The sequence below is a fragment of the Lytechinus pictus genome, chromosome 10 (assembly GCF_037042905.1).
Source record: "Lytechinus pictus isolate F3 Inbred chromosome 10, Lp3.0, whole genome shotgun sequence".
Taxonomy (NCBI): domain Eukaryota; kingdom Metazoa; phylum Echinodermata; class Echinoidea; order Temnopleuroida; family Toxopneustidae; genus Lytechinus; species Lytechinus pictus.
In genome coordinates, this window is record NC_087254.1 from 19,609,127 (window position 1) to 19,627,818 (window position 18,692).

An 18,692-nucleotide genomic window follows, 5' to 3' on the forward strand; every position below is an offset into this window, starting at 1 on the left:
GTAGATGGGGTGGGGCCGGGCGGGGTTATTCAAGAAGCATTGTCATGCAGTTACCAAAAACTTGTGTTATTGTTATCATCCTACAGCTTAATCAATCCAGATTCCAAATAAATATGAGTATAATAGAGATAGAGTAAAATATTGTGCCTATTAATATAGCAAAATCCCAAAGCAGTCAAGACTTACAACTTCATGTAGAGATTGTTGTGGCAGCTGGGGGCATGCAGAGGGGCCCATCTTTGCTGGATAAACTAAAAATAAATCTTGAAAACCTAGAATATTAATCAATCTGTTTTTAGCTGAGTGTGACAGTTCATGTGGCATTGTTATACTTTTTAATGCAACATATTGCACCACATATTTTGCGAATGAAATGCCATTAATTTAGCAGATTAAGTTCCCACCTCACTTTATCCTCATTTCTGTATAATACTAGTATTTGTTAACAGTCATATATACAGTCATAATTATTTTACACATTTTTAATATATGGCATTTATTTGCAATTTAGGATATATGGACTTATTCTCAATTTAAAAAAATATGAATAGCCCAAGATAAAATTCCTTTAATCTTTTTCTTACATACCATTTGTCTGCCTTGCTCTCTTGACTTATTTCTTTTAACTTCATTGATTATGCAAATCTTTTTGAAGGATAATTTTAACAGTCGTCACACAGACTAATCAAATAAATAAACCTTGAACAAAATACCTGTATGAAGAACAATTTACTTCTTTATTTCTGAACTTCCTATGGCTTATGTAACATAAAAACTGAGCAAATATTGCTCATACAGGGTATCCTTTTTATACCAATTAAGAAAGCATTATGAATAAAAACTTGAGTCACTACTGATACACTTGTATTTTCTAAATACAAATAAATAAGAAATATAACTACTCCAAAATCCCTCTCCATACCTAAGAATATCCATCAAAATCATTATGGGCTTTATTAAACCTTGAACGAAATTACATAAATGTACTGTATACTTTTCACTCCGAGTTCAAGATGATTTAAAGAGTTGAATTAAACAAGTAAAACACTAAAAAGTAACTGACATGAGACAAAAAATACAAAGTAATATAACTTGCTAGCATTTTGAAGCTTACGTTATGAGCCCCCCCCCCAAAAAAAAAAGGGACACTGTCCAAATGAGTGGTGTGTTGGTGCCAAAAGCCCACCTTTGTAATTTACTCTAAGAAAACATAAATATTTCACTTTTCTGCTCCAAGAAAATAAGGCTGTCACTCTGGGAACTATGGCAACAACTTCAACTCAGGCCAATCGCATCGATCGCCATCTGAAGAGTCCTATAACAACACTGAACATCAATGTAGTACAAATGTAAAAGAAAGGTTAATCTCGATTATGTAAAAAAAAACTTTTCATTTTAGGTAAGACATGGTTTGGCCCGTCAGTGTGTAAATTCATTGCTTCCACACAGTTACTTATGCCAAAAACAAGGAGGAGCTCATAAATCTATGAAAATGAAATATCAAAAATATTATGTACCAAAATAAAGATCTGCTGATGACATCATTAACTTACTCATTTGCCCACCATAATTTCACAAAACAATGTAAACTTCAAAATCATAGCACTTTCTTACGTAATTTTGTTGACATTTGATTGTTACACTTGATTGTTATACTTGATTAATTCTTATTTACTTAATTTAAATCAACTTTATCCCAAGGACACACAACTAACACTTCTTGAATCCTGTAAATTCCTACGTTTTCTATACAATTTTACTCAAAGATGACCAATATCTTACAAAGGTATATCTGTCAAACATTTCACCCCTATAGAAACCCCTATCAAATGTGACAAAATTTTAATGGCTAGTTTACATCTAAACTTATTAAGTCTAACAAAGTACTTTTAATTTACCTTGATTTACACAAAAATCTTATATTCATTTTCAAAATAAGATTGCAATATTCTAACTATGAAATAAATTTCATGATTAAATGATTAAATCACCATACTCCCAAGTTACATACATATTACCGCATATAATCACCACAATTAAAAAAAAAAAGAAATATGAAAAAATACACAGCTCATAATAATGAGCGTTTCATCCATTTCAGTTAAGCAATTTTACATATTCAAAATATATATGCATTATATCACAAATAATGATTTGAAGTCTCAAACCTTCCGTATTAGTGCAGAAAGAGTTGCAATCAATCGCAACTCTACAAATCATGCGCAACTCTACAAATCATGCGCAACTTGATTTTCAACTAATCAACAGCGCGCATATGGGACTTGCGATTGATTTTTTTACTTGCGTTTAAACGCAACTCTTTCTGCAACGGACCCCTGATAGGGCATTGGTGAATGGAAGCTCCCTTTCCAAAAGCTGACATAGAGGGCCTCCAGACTCGAAACCCAGTGCCAGGTTAGATGAGGGGATTAGCACTGGGTATGGGATTGGGAGTCGGGAGGCCCTCTATGTTAGCTTTGGGAAAAAGAGCTTCCGTACACCAACGTCCAATCTAGACTACTTCCTTATAGGATCTGGGGCACATTGCAATAAGAGTTGCAATCAAATACAACTCAAGAAATCAAACACAACTTGATTTCAAACCAATTAGAAGTGCGTATTGGGAACTGATATTGATTTTTGTTTGTGTTAAACACCCCACTCTTTCTATCATGTGCCATAGATAAGGAAATTTGAAGCATCACATCAACACCATGAAACACATAAGGTTTATACCGCATATGAATATATTAAAAAAACAGGCGAAAACACAGAAAAAAATCCAGGATTCCAGATTAAAACATACATCCACTGCTGTGGAAAAAGATCACACAATATATTAAGTCATGAAATGGAATAAAATAAAGGGTTGATTCTCATATTGATCTTCCACTCTGTTAGTTTGAAAATGTAAGCCTGACACCCGCTTATCACAGTCACACCTAGACTTCAAACCAATCAAAGCTAATTACTTTAAATGGCATATCATTAGTCCTTTTGAAGTCGGTGTGACTGTAGAATACATTACGACCTATGAAATCTCTCATTAGTATCTCCCTTAGAGTGATAAAAAAGTCATAGCACGATCTTTAGTCACCTATTTATCAAAATTGATAGTCCTTCACTAATTAATGTGTTTGGCACTGGGTTTTTTTTTAATGGTCATAATCATTCTTACTACCATGCGTATTCATGTGTTTTGCATGGTTTAGTAAAACAAGTTACATGCACCATAGGAAACATACAAGTCCAATCTCTACAGTGTACTAACAATATACTTCGTTAGGTATTATTGCCTTAAAGTATAGCACACAAGTTATCTCAATGAATTCTGATGACTTGTGAATTCAAAAACTATAATGGTACCAGGTGCCGCGGAACGGTTTTCAAAGTGGGGGGGCTGACCATGCTGAAAATTACAATCATATGGTAAATTTTACATTTTGGACACGGTTTTGGAAAAAAGTGGGGGGCTGAAGCCCCCCCCCCCCCCCCGGTTCCGCGGCCCCTGTAGAACATTTTGCAGAAACAAGTGCAATCATTGGACTTTTTAAATTGTACGAGTGAGCTGGATCAAATGCATTTATACCATAGAACCTGTACATCTCATGGATTAAGAAAAGTTAACAAATCTTTGTGAATTCTGGCCTATAAGAGGATTATTTGATGTGTCTGACTTATCTTACATCAAGTATTAAAGCAAGTTTGACTTTTTACTTATCTCTAAATACAAAATATCAATGGCAATTGTCTGGCCGAAGATGAACTTTCATAACTTATGAACTAAAACTATAATTTTGTTTGAGTTTCATCACAAACACACACATTAAGCTGCTTTTCAAAATTATATTGTACATAGACCAAGATGAAACTTGTTCATCTAAATCAACCTACCATGGTATAAAGTTCTCAAAACAATTAAGACCATTCCAATGTACAATAAATATGACATAAAGTAATGAAAGCCCACTCACTGCTATTCGAATGACAACAAAATAGCAATGCATTAGAAAATCCACAAAAGTAAATATGCAAGATCTTTCTGCCCACCAGTGATATACAGCATGATGAGTCTTCTTGTGGTAAAATGTACCAGGGAGATCCACAAAAGGGATATAATATATCTGGGCCCCCGTCTTAGAAAGAGTTGTGATTGATCCGATTAACCACAACTATAGAAAGTCAGCCATGTCAACATCTACAATGCATGTTTGTTCAAAATGTTTTCTAGATATGATGTGTGTTCATACATTCATTGTTGTCTTAAAAATATGATGTACTCCACTTTGTTTACAAAAGGACTTTGTGCAAAATTTCGGTAGGAAAATTATGACGATGGATTTCCATATAGTAGAGGTAGATTGGATCAATCGTAACTCTTTGTAAGATGGAGCCCAGGGGCCCGTCTTACAAAGAGTTATGATTGATCCAATCAATCGTAACTCTATGGAAATCCATCAGTGTCACAATTTTTTCTACAGGAAATTTGCAAAAATGTCCTTTGTAACCAAAGGAGATCACACCAAATTGTCAAGAAATCAATGAATTTATGGATATACATTCATATCTAGAATTTTTTTAAAACAAACATGCATTTCATATGTTGACTTTGCTGGCTTTCCAAAGTTGCGATTGATCGGATCAATTGCAACTCTTTATAAGGTGGAGCCCTGATCTCATCTTATCATTTGGTCTCTCTTTTGAGGACCAATCTGTTGAAGACTGGACATTTACATAAAAAGATCTGACTTCAAATTTCATTTTTTCTTCACATGTTGAAACTAACGGATCGATTGTCATTTTTTGTAAATAATCCTCATCTTACAGGAAACTCTTGGCCTTCTACAGGTCATCATAGAGATCATACTTGTCTTTCTCGTAATCATGGACCGACATACCAGCTCCTGGAGAGGGAAATTGAAAGAAAAATGAGAGATTTTTCAAACTGCAAGAAAGACATTAGTTGATAAGCCAGTTACTTATAAATATATGGATCCAAAGGGGATTTGCAACCACAGTTAAATTGTAAGTTGCAAAGTGCCCCTGTAAGTTTCTATTGCATTACATAATGCAATCTAGAATAGGTAGGGAAGGGAATAAGAGCTCTCATTCAGAAACAATAGTAAAACATCAGAATTACACTACGTGTATGACAACTTGAATCCCTCCACAACCCACAGCTAATATCACACAAAGCAAATATCTACAGGTTCCATGAGCACCTGTCTAGGTGGAAAGTAGCACAATAGAAGACTTAATTTCAATCCATAATGTTATTTATTATCATTATCAAGATCATGATCTTTCTCATTATCATCATTTTGAGACAGTGTAAATATTGTGTTGCCAAAAGGGCCAAATAATTTTGCAACTTTTTTTTAATTGTGTAGAAATTTGTGGAGGCATTGTGTCTTTTGTTGCTGTTGTTTAATAATTATAATTATAAATATTCATTTAAGAGCAATTCATATATGCTCTGCTGTACTACTACATTAAAAATAGACACATTATCCATTGAATGCACATTTCAGAGATACAAAACAAAAGTTAAGAAAATAAACAAGTTGGTATGATGGAATGACATAGGTGACCATGCAACACAAACATATGAGGAAAGGAATATTAAGTCATGCTGGAGATTTCAAATCACATTAATGAAATAAGGATAAGCTACAGGTGTAACACATATTCCTTTTAAGCTCCCAGCTAAAAAAAAATTAACAAACGAAATATGGTTCGAGACTTCGAGTGACAAAAAATATGAAAGATAAAATAAAATTCTTGCTGCTTGATACATATCAGGTATAAGTGGGCATGTACATCTCATAGATGGGAAATGGGCAAAATGATTCATGACTACCCAGTTTATACCAACAATAAGTTGCAAGGCAGAGTTCTCTCTAAAGCTTTTTGTGCTTTAATTTTTTTTTAAATAGAAAATTGACTTATCTGCAAGAAAAATGTTGCTTCTACTTATTGTCAAAGTATGAAACATGCTTTTTTCTAACACCATCATATTTCCGACAGCTGTGCTTGAACTAGGCCATGTAAAGATTAGTCCTTGATCATATGGCTGATCTTTATGTTTTATTGCATTACAATAAAGAGTAGAAATCAACTGTATGATTGGTAAGCTTTGTGTAAATGGCCCGATTGTACACCTCATGTTTGAGTGAACGAACATCAAACAACAAACCAAAATTTTTCATTCAAATGTGAACCTTTCCCTGAAATCATTATCAGTTACATGGTGAAAGATGATCAATGTTGACAAATTGTGTAATCAAATTAAAGCTTTGTGTCTGCTTTTTAAACTATGAGTACAAACAATCTTAAGAATTCATCATGTCAGGCTAATTTGGGGTTTAATCTTGGTGGTCACAACAATACCCATTTCCAATTCCCAAAATTCTGTAATTCCTATTCATACCTGATATTCTTTTTAAAAAAATTGCAAAGATTAGTGATCGATCATTAAATGAGTTTCAACGATTGATTGCATTGATCATAATGTATAATCAATCTTTAAAATCAGGCTAACATTCAATCATTGAGTTTTGTGATATGGGGCCCAGAAGTACACTGATATTATAAAACAATTTTAAGCACTATATCCATAAAGAAGTGTTTCACAACACTGCAATTTAAAAACGTACTAGCTCTTACATTTTGAATAAAGTGTGTACTGTGACAGTACACATTCTATTTCAAATGTAAGAGCTACACTGTAGTACACACAGTACTACTGTGTGTACTGTATTTACACCAAAACATTAAAGAATATTGGGTATCATCTGCACCCCTTTCAAACTGCTAGTATCACTGACAAAGCACAAAACAAACATATTTAAGATTGATGAGATGTTTGTAGACCTACTTTAAGAAGTAAAATATGAAAATGAATGATGCTGATTGAGACATACACTGAAAACCATAGATACATCACTCATAATCAAGTTGAATAAATGCTTATAGCATAGAATTTCTATGGTTATCAATGATATCACAGGAAAAGAAAAAAAAATGGAATGAATATCAGGTCAAGTCCAGATTGCAAAATAGCATATGAAGGATAAAAACAAGAGGAGGGATGCATGCATGTATGATGCACAAAACAAAGTTACTCCATGAAATAGAAAAACTTATGTGGTGTACATTAAAAAAAAATATTTCAGGGATGTCAACTCTCCTTTTTAGTTATAGAAGGCAATGAATGATCAAATATAAGCACAAGGTGAAAAGAGATTTTCTAAGCAAAAAAATGAGCAAAAAATGAATGTCTTTGAAGAATGTCACTCAGTTCACATTGAATTTATTCAGTATTCTAATAAATATATTGTCGTTACTAGAATACTTATTATTACAATTTTTTTTTATTAAACAGTAAATAAAGGGTGATTGTAAACATCAGTATAACTTACTTCCATCATTGGACCATTTCTCTTTTTTTAAAGAAAAATAAATGAAATTTGAATGTTTTGTTCAATGTTTGATCTGACAGCAACAGAAACATCAGTGAAAACTTCCACTTCTCACGTACCTGTTTAATAGATTTTAAGGGAAACTGTACTACCCAAAAACTAATTTTGCATTACCGGTATACAAAATGAACTGTCTTAATTTTCATGCATGCAAATATGTTGATAATTCCAATTCATCTTATTCCACACAGCTGAAAATGTCACTCTTTAAAAAATTAATACTGTACTAATGAAGGACATGTTGGAGAATGATGAAACGGCACAAGCATGGCAAAAGGGAAGAGAAGATTGAAGGGGGGGGGGATATCATGTTTCAAAGTCTAAATGAATGCAACACATACTGCATAACAATAACATCAACATGTATTATACCTTCAATGCATTGAAAACAAATTGGGCTGATCACAACTACTAGTTATTTATGATATCTAAAAAAGGAAGGAAGAGAGAAAACGTTTGGAAGAAAATGAAGAGGAGTTTTTACAATTATGAATAATTTATTGAAAGCAAAAGAATTAACAATATCATGAGTGAATATGGACAACAAGACTATGATACACTGATCATAAGAAATATAGGTATATCATAAAAAGACTATTTAGATGATGATTGCTCATAAAATAAATTTACATTTCACCAATAAATAACTTTTATATTAGGATACTTTCTCCAGTTTGTTTCTCAAATATTATATAAAACATGATAAATATTTTTTAATGAAAAGGATCTATGCATACTGCGCCATTTCTCTTGCATCCTATCATTCATTTAAAGTCACCAAATATTGTTCAAGATAAACAGAAAATTTCCTAAATCAGCAAAGATATGGAAGCATCAATATCACTTTTTTAAGCAAAATGGCAGATTGCTAACTTCTTCACATTTTTTTTGTCCATCTTACTTTATTTTAAAAGATAAATGCAGCAAGGAAAGAAAGATACCGAGTGTTGCATTTGAGGAAGAGAGGTTTTAACTTAAGGCTTGGAAATTGCTGGAAATGAAAAGCCTTGATGAATGCAACAAATTGAATTGATTGTTTGAATTACAATGACTACAAGGTGGAACTTGATGTAACATACTATAATTTCACAATTTCGAACTTGAATGACTAATGATCGGTACAGATAAAAGGTTGACAATGACAAACTGATGGATGAAACTCACTTTTGCATCTCTTTGAGTTTTCAATATCAAGACAAAACATTATCAGAGATTTTAAAAATCATACAGCCTCATTGCACAAGGTAACATCTTATCTCATTGCAATAGAAGCGTTTGAAGAAAAAAATAAAACATTCCTCAATTAAGTTTAGGTTTTTTCCACTCATGATATAGGTTTTGAAACAGGATGGGTGTATTGAAGGTTGTATGATGATTAAAAAAAACTGATATAGTGAAAAATTGTTTGGTTTAGACAAACACAAAAGGTTAATGTTTTTCTAGAAATTGAAAAAAATGAAAAACGTTATTGTAACATGATAAAGGAGGTAAATTCATTGGAATTGACGTCTTTGAACAATGAATAAAAAATGTAGCTTCTGGCTCAGGGACGTTTAAATAAAAACATTAAGAGTTTTAAAAAATGTAATACTGTGTGACAAAGAAAGGTTACCATCCACCCAAACGGGCCATTGCTCTAAGAGTACAATTACATGAATGAAAAGCAACACTAAAAATAAAGAACTACTAGAAATGGTTTAGTAAACTCAGTTCTGCAGCAAACACAACAAAATTTAAGAGGGAAAATATCAAGTTATTTCTCTATACATGTCTATTTCGTATCACACAAGATCCCTTTTCTTTATATAGCAAAGATACTGATGCTATAACAATGGACAAAACATGTCTTTATCAATTTTTCACCTTTCTTTTTGATGAAGAATACTTATTTTCAAAGAATGTTCACTCGGTGTTTTACTGACAAGCTTTCTACTACCATCAGGGTTAAATAGCTAATGCACATGTATTTTTTGTTTTGCTGTTGCATATTCTAAATCTAGTGATGTTTGGTTAAAAAGAAGTTATCCCCTCTACACACATTCTGGGGAACCATCATTTCATAAGACATACAATTATGGTCATGGTAGTTTTTGCTATTATTGTAAATACCATGGAAACTTTGATTGGCTGCTAAGCCCTGTTACCATCGTAGTTGCCATGATTACCACAATTGCTAGTCTTTGTGAAACTGGGCCATGGAGAGTAAACATGACTGTAAAACTCACAAACTACAACGACCTAGTGAAAAAGAACATGAAGATATAACACAAAAAATACCTGGTTGGTTCATTCTTGAGTCCAGCTCTGTTTTCAATCGTTCGACTTCAGCATTGAGTTTTCTATATTCCTACACAAAGAAAGGAAACGGTAAACCAGTAGGAAAGTAAAAACGGGACATTTTGAAAACAACTAGAATAATCAAAATCTAAAATTCACATATTGTCTGACTACACTAATAAGTGAGCATTGAAACCGTAGCTCAAACTGTACAAATGATCAAGCCACATATGAAACTGAAGTTGAAAATCATTTCGATAAAAATATGAAAGAGTAGAGGGGACACCTTGTTGTGAAATACTTTGTTATTGCAAACGATTTTTAAATTACTGATGATTCTCTGTTAAATGAACTATCAAAATTAGAATAGAATTAAACAAAGTGAAAAAATCAGGCCTTTCACAAAAGTTATTGTGTAAACTTGAGTCAATGCGATCAGAGCAATGAGAGAAAATGACATCACTTACATCTTTACATGTATCAAGACTTGTGAAATCATCAGGATGCGCCTCATGATCTTGTTTGGCAGGAATAGGCTTGAAATTAGGGCTAAGAACGAATCCTGCAGACTCAAAGATTTTATGTAACATCTTCTTATAGCCCTGCATATCACAAAGAGGGAGAGAGAGTTTTAGAAATAAAGAAATGGAAACAAAATAGATGGGGATAAAACAGAGAGAATAAGATTTATAACTATGAATAATGAATAGTACAAGTCCCATTAAAACAAGCAGATTCAACAGCGAAATTCAAATCCATGTCAAAAACCTACCTTTTTGTTAAATAGCCTTTTCCCTCGCATGTGAAGCCCCTGAACTGTCTACAATCTACTGTGAACTATACATTTACTTTAGTTTTTTGCTGAAATTCCTTCTCTCTTTCTATTTTTTCCTAAGCGCTTAGAGACATGTTTTGTGATAAGCGCTACACAAATAATGTTAATTATTAATTATTATTGGAAATTTGCGTGTTTGCTAACAGAGATACAAATGTTTCATGGACATCTGCACTGCCCTCACAGGTAATTAATCTATTTTGGTCTACACATACAGTTACAGATACTAACTGACACTTCAGCCCACATCAAGTACCTATTTGATGAATTTTTTAGCAGATTAATTGCACAACCCTGTTCAGATAGCATGTTTGGCAGACAAGAATTTCTGACTGTGACCTAAATTCCCTTACTTTATCTTACCACAACATTCAAAAGTTTATTATAATATATATTCATAACTCTTATTATTCAGGGAAGGAGAGCATAGGAATTTACTAGTTATGTTTCTTTTTTAAACAATGAACAGCTTTATCTCTTTAACCTTGGGACACTGTTTTATGATCCATCTACTCCATGATAATATTAGCCAACATTCATAGTGATTTGCCTTTTAAATCAAGGATAGAATTCTTAACTTAACTAGGAATTGCACATTTTCCACATCTTGAGGAGTATTTGGTCTTGTGTAAACATGTCTGGTATCAGTACCTAACTACTGATAGCATGGGTCCTACCCCAGACACAACAAAGAACAAAATTAAAAGGTACAGGGACCTGTTGCAATAGAAGTGCATTCAAACACAACTAAAAAAAAACAAGCACAAGTCGAAAATGAGTACTTCTAACTGATTGAAAATCCAAGTTGCGTTTGATTTTTGGAGTAACATCTGATTGCAAACCTTTCTGAAATGAACCCCTGGGGCCTGTAACACATATCTTAGCGATTGATCAAAGGACTGATTTGTACGATTGGTTGTACACAATAATCAATGCAATCAATCAGAGGATTCAGCTCCATGATCAATTGCTAAGCTTTATGTTACAAGGTCCCGGTGGGTGTTTCATTAAGCTGTCCGTAAGTTAAGAGCGACTTTAAGAACGACTGGTGATCCTTTCTTGTGGCAAATGGTAGATTCATTGGCAATGGTTTAGAGCGTAAAAAGGATCACCAGTCGTTCTTAAAGTCGCTCCTAACTTACGAACAGCTTTATGAAACGGACCCCTGGTCTTCTTAAAACCAAGATGTGTTTGATTTTTAGAGTAACATTTGATTGTAACCCTTTATGACATGGACCCCAGGGTCCTGTAATATATATCTTAGTAATTGATCGTGGAGCCGATTTGTACGATTGCTCATACATAATAATCAATGTAATCAATCAGTCCCACAATTGACTGCAACCCTTTCTACTACCAGACCCTAGTCTTGAGACAACCTTGAGGATGTACCTGTTGGGTGACTTCTTCTCTATACAACCTTCCTTCTAACTCATTCCACTCGGCTTGTAAGTCTTCGTCCAAATTGGGATAAACTGGAGAGAAAGGAGGAAAAAGGATACACAAACTAATTTATTAACATAAAAATCTTATGGTGTGGCCATGCTTCATTAGGGGGGTCATTGTTTGTTAGTAATCTACTACTAGATGTTAGGCCCACACGCTGCATACCAGTAATAGTATCAAGAACATGGCAGCATTGCACACTAAACCAAAACACTTTTATTAATGTATATATCTGATTTACAGAGAACCATAAGAGATTTTAAGGACTAATAGAAATTAAAGAAGAGCATTCTAGTCTGCCTTACTAATGGAGTGTTGCAAGAAACTTGCAACTGATTGGAAGTCAACTTTAGATCCCCAAATCAATCATAAGTCTTGCCATTATCAAATTTGCTTTTGGTCGCTGAGCTGCTACTTGTATTAACAAGTATATATCGATTTGTTTTAGTTGAAGTTGATCTATCACTTGTAAATATGCAACTAAAATGTACAATTGATTGCAAATATTTTCTTGCAACACCCCCTAAGAGTTGTGATAGATTCAAATCAATATCAAATTGTTTCTGAACTAAAATTCCTATTTCTCAACTACCCATATTCTTTGAAAGATGAGCCAAAGCAAGTCTTTGAATGGACTTTGATTAATACTTTGTGGAAAGGATTGCTCTATGCGGTGACAATTAAGTGTATTACAGGGCCTTTGCAATGAAACAGAAACAGCTATTTTAAACTATCCATAGAATTGCTGGTGCACTTATATTTCTTATTTCCATGAAACTAATAATGCACATTCAAATGGGCAGAGATAAACTTTTGCTCATCTTATCATGTAATAATGATAATAATAGTCAGTTTTATGAAGCGCATTTATCACATGATATAACTTTGTCTCTATGCACTTCAGAATATAAAGGAAAGAATCAGATATGCTGCTCAGTTCACTTTGTTGAATTGAGGTACAATTTGATTAAGAACTGTTTTAAATTAATCTTCTGCATCAATGCATTTGGTACTGTTATAATGGCTCTGCATCATAATTAATTGGGTAAAACCATAATATATGGATGGAGCTACTGTCATGAAAGAGAAGGGGAATGATATCATGAAACTTACCAAGCATTGAGTGTTCATGGCAAACCAGTGGCGTAAGGAAAGTCATGGCATATTCACACGTAACAGGTTCCCCAACGGAGTCAATCTCATTCTTTGAACCACATTTCAGTTGTACCTATCAAAGAGAGAAAAGGGCATTCCAGAAAACAATGTATAACAACACTGGGAAATAGAAATATCAGTAATTCTCAATTGATAACTACCACAGTATCATGATTTATAATAATAATAATAAATTGGTACTTATATAGCACATAATCAATTAAAATTGCTCTATGCGCTTTATACAAATTGCTCTCCAATATTACAATTACAATTACACTTCAACAAAAATAAGTATGTTTTCAAATGTTATCCAATTATTATGTTCAGAGGGTTGTGGGTATTAATCCCAGTTAAGGCACGATTTCTTTCAACAAGAAATCAATCCACACTCTGCTTTTAACCCAGGAGAAGTAAATGGGGACTGGCAGGAATCTACTCCTTGAAACATAGAAGAAGCATGGAACAGCTGCTATGCTAAGCCAGGATAATTATGCTGCATCACTGAAGATAGCTTGAAGACTTCAGATACAGTGAGCGCTTTATAAGCAAAGTATAATGCTCAAATGTGAGTATTTGAAAGGCATTTAGACAAAGAAGGCCACTCATAAATCCCATGCTCGCTGGGATGGCAGTACAAATTTCAACAACCATTCAACTCATATTTCTAATGAACATTAACAAAGCCTGAATTATGACAAGTTTGAAAGACAGAGTCTAATATAGTCTTGTCCCTGAAAATATGTAAATTTATCAATTAAATAAGGTACTCACTTTAATTTGTCTAGTTTTTTCTCCGCAATCATCACCGTCTTTAAATACCATGGCATGGAATGTGTTATTAACTATTTCCCATTCTTCATAGATCCTGTATAAAAATAAAAAGAAATGCTATACTTCTAGTATCTTTAGATCACATTATCCCAGCATAACTACCCACAGGATGTCAAAGAATATAAGAGGAAAAAAATGGAGGAATCAACTTTAATGAGCGATGCAGGTCAATCATTCATCTTAAGATCATTGAGTAAGAAAAAAAAAGACTTAAAACTTTGGAAAATATAAATGGTTAAATCAACTATAACACAGACCTCCCCCTCGAAACTAAACTAAAAGGTAATTATAACCAATCAGATACACCTTTGTCTTTGCTTGTACAAGAAAATGTCAACATGATTTTATAATTCCTCAAAATAAAACTCTTCATGGTTTATTTTCGGAAAAGTACAATGATGTTTATCCCCCCCCCCAAAAAAAAAAAAAGATTAAGATTAAAATAGTATAGACTTACCCTAGAATTCCACTGTATGGATTCCATCTTAAACTCTGCTCATGTTGCGTAACATTTTGAAAAGGACATAATTCATACTTGTAACTATAATGTAAAACAAAAAAGAGAAGAGGGAAAAAAACACATTGGAAATGAATATATACAAACAATAACATCTTTAGATAGAAGATCATATTCTCACAGTATACATAGTATTATCTCATCACACCTAAGGCTATTCTGTGTAAGAGTAACAGGTTTAAAAATGATTTATTGAACCAACTAAAATTATATTTATATTTGGTTCAGAATGATTACAAAAAATATTTAAGAGAATTAGTAAGAAACCAATGATGTATGGTTGCATGATATCCCCATAATTTAGAAATATTTTCACAAGAAAACTTCTTACATAATGCTCTTGGGTTTCAAAAATGAGGCAAACACATACACTCATCTACAAAACATATTTTTGATACTTCATTCAGCACTTTGCATCAATAGAAATCAACTTGAACCTTGATTGCAGGGGTCCTTTAAATAAAAAAAAAACATTCTGGAGCTTGGGTTGTTCAAGTGCAACTCTTTATCACCTCTACATCCATAAATGCTACAGGTCACAGAGCAAAAAGACACTTATCATAATGACTACTGGTCAGATATTCAAATGGTGAAAGGCCCAGATCACATTATGACAACACATATACTCACTCATTTTGTACAAATGAAAAGCATTTTCCTTTTAATCTCTGTAAATGTGGCGGACCTGCAAAATAATTATAGGATAAATATATGTAATATGTATAATTCAGAAGTAGAACTTGGTCACATTTCATAAAGATTTGTTATAGTGATTTTACATGCACAATTTCTACAACAAATTTACTATTGTCCAATCAGATTGAAGTATTTCAGTAGCTTTTAATTGTTCAAGGAAATTCCTTATCATAACAAGTTATATGAACTGGCCACTGTATTTTTATCAACTTATACTGCCTGAATTAAATGAGATTCTTTAAAATTTTCTTCCAATGAAATGATATGACAGTAATACAAAAAAAATATAAAACCAAAATTGGCAAAAGTCGAAGTGTAAACTCATATCACTCTTCAGAGGGAAATATCTCACATTTCAAATAATTGAGGCATAGTATTTTCAGTGTTCAATGGGCATACATTCTCTACCTGTTTTTATTTTTATTCTTTTACTTGCGCATTCAATCTAAGATCAGAGTAGAATATCTCTGTCTTCCATACCTGAAAAATTTGAAAACTGAACTTTTGGAACAAGTGTTTTAGGCTGGGATGGTGCATTCCATTGTTGATTTCTGATGAGAGAAAATAATGAAAACACGATTTGTATTAGATGCAAAAAAAAATTATGATTATAAAATAGGTAACCAGTGGCAAAATGATAATGGTAATCCTGGTCAAGAACCATATATGTAGTTCTAAACAAAATACTTCATCATAAATATTTATTAATTGGGAGTATGAGAAGAGTCATTTATGCAGTGAGTGATGATATACTTATGGAAAGTCACAGTAACCATATACAGTAGTGATATATTTGAATCAAGGGAAAATTTTGAATCAGTAAACTGTATTTTTACAGAACAATTGTTAACATGATCAATAATATTTTAGATGAAGTACTGCGCATTGCTGCACAAATGAATATCTACTAGCTGGTCATTAGTATAAATGCAGAGAATACTTTTGTTGCTGAATATTATAATTAAGAAAGTCAAATCCATGCTACAATGTATGTACAAAACAGTTTGTAAGTTTTCTGCCCAAACCAACCAATGACAGGCTATCTCACTTCCATCAATATAAGTTCATAAGCAATTACTAATCAAAAGCTAATTCAAGATACACTAACAGTCACAATTCTTTGACTTCCTGTTTCAACCAGAAAACAATAGATTTGGTCCACTGAATCTATTGTTCTCTGGTTCAAACAGGTAAAGAGGTAGTAGTCAAAGAATTGTGACTGGTACTGTACTTTCAGTAACTTACCCTAGGTTTATTGGCTCCTCAACAAGTCTCATCCGAACCTCTTCACTGGAAACTGATCCTAGTATTTAATAACATTTAAAAGAATATTTTTTTAATAAAATAAAAATAAAACACTGGCAGACAGTTTAACAAACAGGATTGTGTATAATCTTAAAAATTATTCATTACTCAACTTCCACTTATAATGAAATAGTGCAGAGGTCTGCTTCACATTAAACCGATTTTTCTCCAAGGGACCAACCAGTTTCTGCAGGAAATGGTTGAAATACCACAGCTTTATGTTTTTCTGATTACTTGTTTATTCTATTATCTTTCAAAGCCATCTAAGCATGACAAAATGTTACTCTTCTCATTCTTCTGCGCGATTTGCGTGCTGTCGCCAAGCGAAAGACAACGAAATCAAGATGGCGACGTAAACACTGTGGCAACTTCTTCCTGACTTTTCATAACATTTTTCTGTTTTTTTAAATGAATTCTTGTTCAACAATGAAATCAATATCATAGAAATGTCGGAAATGAAGTTATATCCCATGTATATGATTTAGGGCTAGATCTTTTAGAAGTAATATAGTATTTGGAAAAAGGTCGGATTTTTCCTTTAAGATTTACTTACAAGAGTTGGACGAAGAGGGTGTAAAGTGTTGTCTTATCACAACATTGAAATGTACATCTCAGAACAAATAGTTCAATTTTTGTAAAGTTATTATATTGAATATGGACTGTTATTAGAAATGAAAATTATATATAATTATGTAAATTGCTTGGGATAAAGTATACTTCCTTTTTTATGAAATTATATTACGGAATGGTGTTATAACTTAGTAAAGAGGAAGGATCTTGTGAAAGTGATTATGTTACACGGGAAGAAAACCCGCTTGGTCAGTAGAGATCGATTGTTTTGAGGTCATTGGTCAAGCTACTCAGTGAGGAGAGCGATCAGTCAGAGAGTCCTGTAGGATCCAGATAATTTAGATCTCAATCCTGTCGAGGTATGTTGATTGATATGTGCTATTTTATAAGAGAAGAATATCTATGTTTTGGAATATATCATCTCTAAATCATGAACTAGAATTAGAGCATTGAATCGTAATTTTTCTGTTATGTCAAGGATACCTACTACGTGGCATGTTACGTAACAATGAATGTGTGTATATATGTATCGGGTACCTATCGATTCAAGATGGTATCACTCTTTCCTTTTTGTCTTGGAATTGCCGAATTGGAGGACTATATTTATGTAGTTGTATTTCTTTAACGTGTATTTAAATAGACGATGAGTAGAATTTATCAATGTGAATAATTCGTAAACCGGGAGATTTGGTAAATGGTAGCCTCAAGGTTAGGCAAGGTCAAATCGTTTCGTACTGATGGTTTCGATTAATTATCGATTTAACTTAATATTTTCGCCAGTTCAGTTATATATTTTAAAATGATACGTGATCAATTGATATTATACAATCATATATATTAAGGATTGGTGTATCGTTTATTTATTTAGGAGTTCGAATGTTCATTTGTTGATGGAACTAGCTGGATTGTGATGATTTCTGGGTTTTCTACGAAGGTACGAAAAGTTATGAATTTTCCTTGTAATTTAATGACTGTGTTGTTCGAAGTGATATCTTATAATATTAGGATAAGAATGATTGGTGAATTTGATTTTTTTCCTTCGAGCATTGAAGGCTTTAATGATAACTTTTTCATTAGATCACGGTGTTTGAATTAATAATTCTATTTTTTGTCAATATGATGTTAAGAACATTTACAGTTAATCGATTCTAATTTCCCTGTAAGATGTATAGAAACCTAAAAGGTATTATGATATAGTTGAATAGTTACTCATGCAAATGTATGTTATTATTTATTTTAGATTGCAGTGTTGGGTACCGGAATCTGACCCTAGAAAGTGATTGTTTTGGTCCTTGGTATGGTTTTTAACCTGTATCTGCCCTAGTCGGGTGAGTCAAGATGGCCGTACTTAAAAGATTGATACGTGCAGCATTTTTTACCAAAATTAACGGTGTTTTGTGATCGATTACGAAAGTTTGAATTTGTTGACATATATAAAAGATTGATATATTTGGAAGAATGTTTCCAAAGTTTGCTATATAAATTGTGAATTCATATATTTTACAATGAAAGAAACTATTGCAAAAGAGGTCGATTCAAGCTTAGAAACATATAATATCTATGATATTTGTGACTA

General features: G+C 32.8%; 1 protein-coding gene and 1 long non-coding RNA gene across 2 annotated transcripts; one reads left to right on the forward strand and one right to left on the reverse strand.

Moving 5' to 3' along the window:
* Nucleotides 1–713: 713 nt before the first annotated feature.
* Nucleotides 714–16,549, reverse strand: LOC129269225 (N-acetylglucosamine-1-phosphotransferase subunit gamma-like). Its single transcript, XM_064105506.1, has 10 exons — nucleotides 16,487–16,549; nucleotides 15,722–15,792; nucleotides 15,176–15,230; nucleotides 14,486–14,569; nucleotides 13,969–14,062; nucleotides 13,153–13,267; nucleotides 11,986–12,068; nucleotides 10,226–10,360; nucleotides 9,759–9,828; nucleotides 714–4,904 (listed from the first exon to the last, which is right to left on the reverse strand). The coding sequence occupies exons 1-10, from the start codon at nucleotides 16,516–16,518 to the stop codon at nucleotides 4,843–4,845; spliced, it is 801 nt and encodes a 266-aa protein (XP_063961576.1). The 5' UTR covers nucleotides 16,519–16,549; the 3' UTR covers nucleotides 714–4,842.
* A 700-nt stretch (nucleotides 16,550–17,249) lies between these two features.
* Nucleotides 17,250–18,644, forward strand: LOC135155855 (uncharacterized). Its single transcript, XR_010294979.1, has 3 exons — nucleotides 17,250–17,475; nucleotides 17,985–18,050; nucleotides 18,357–18,644. It is a non-coding gene; the product is annotated as an uncharacterized LOC135155855 (long non-coding RNA).
* The last annotated feature ends 48 nt before the right edge of the window (nucleotides 18,645–18,692 follow it).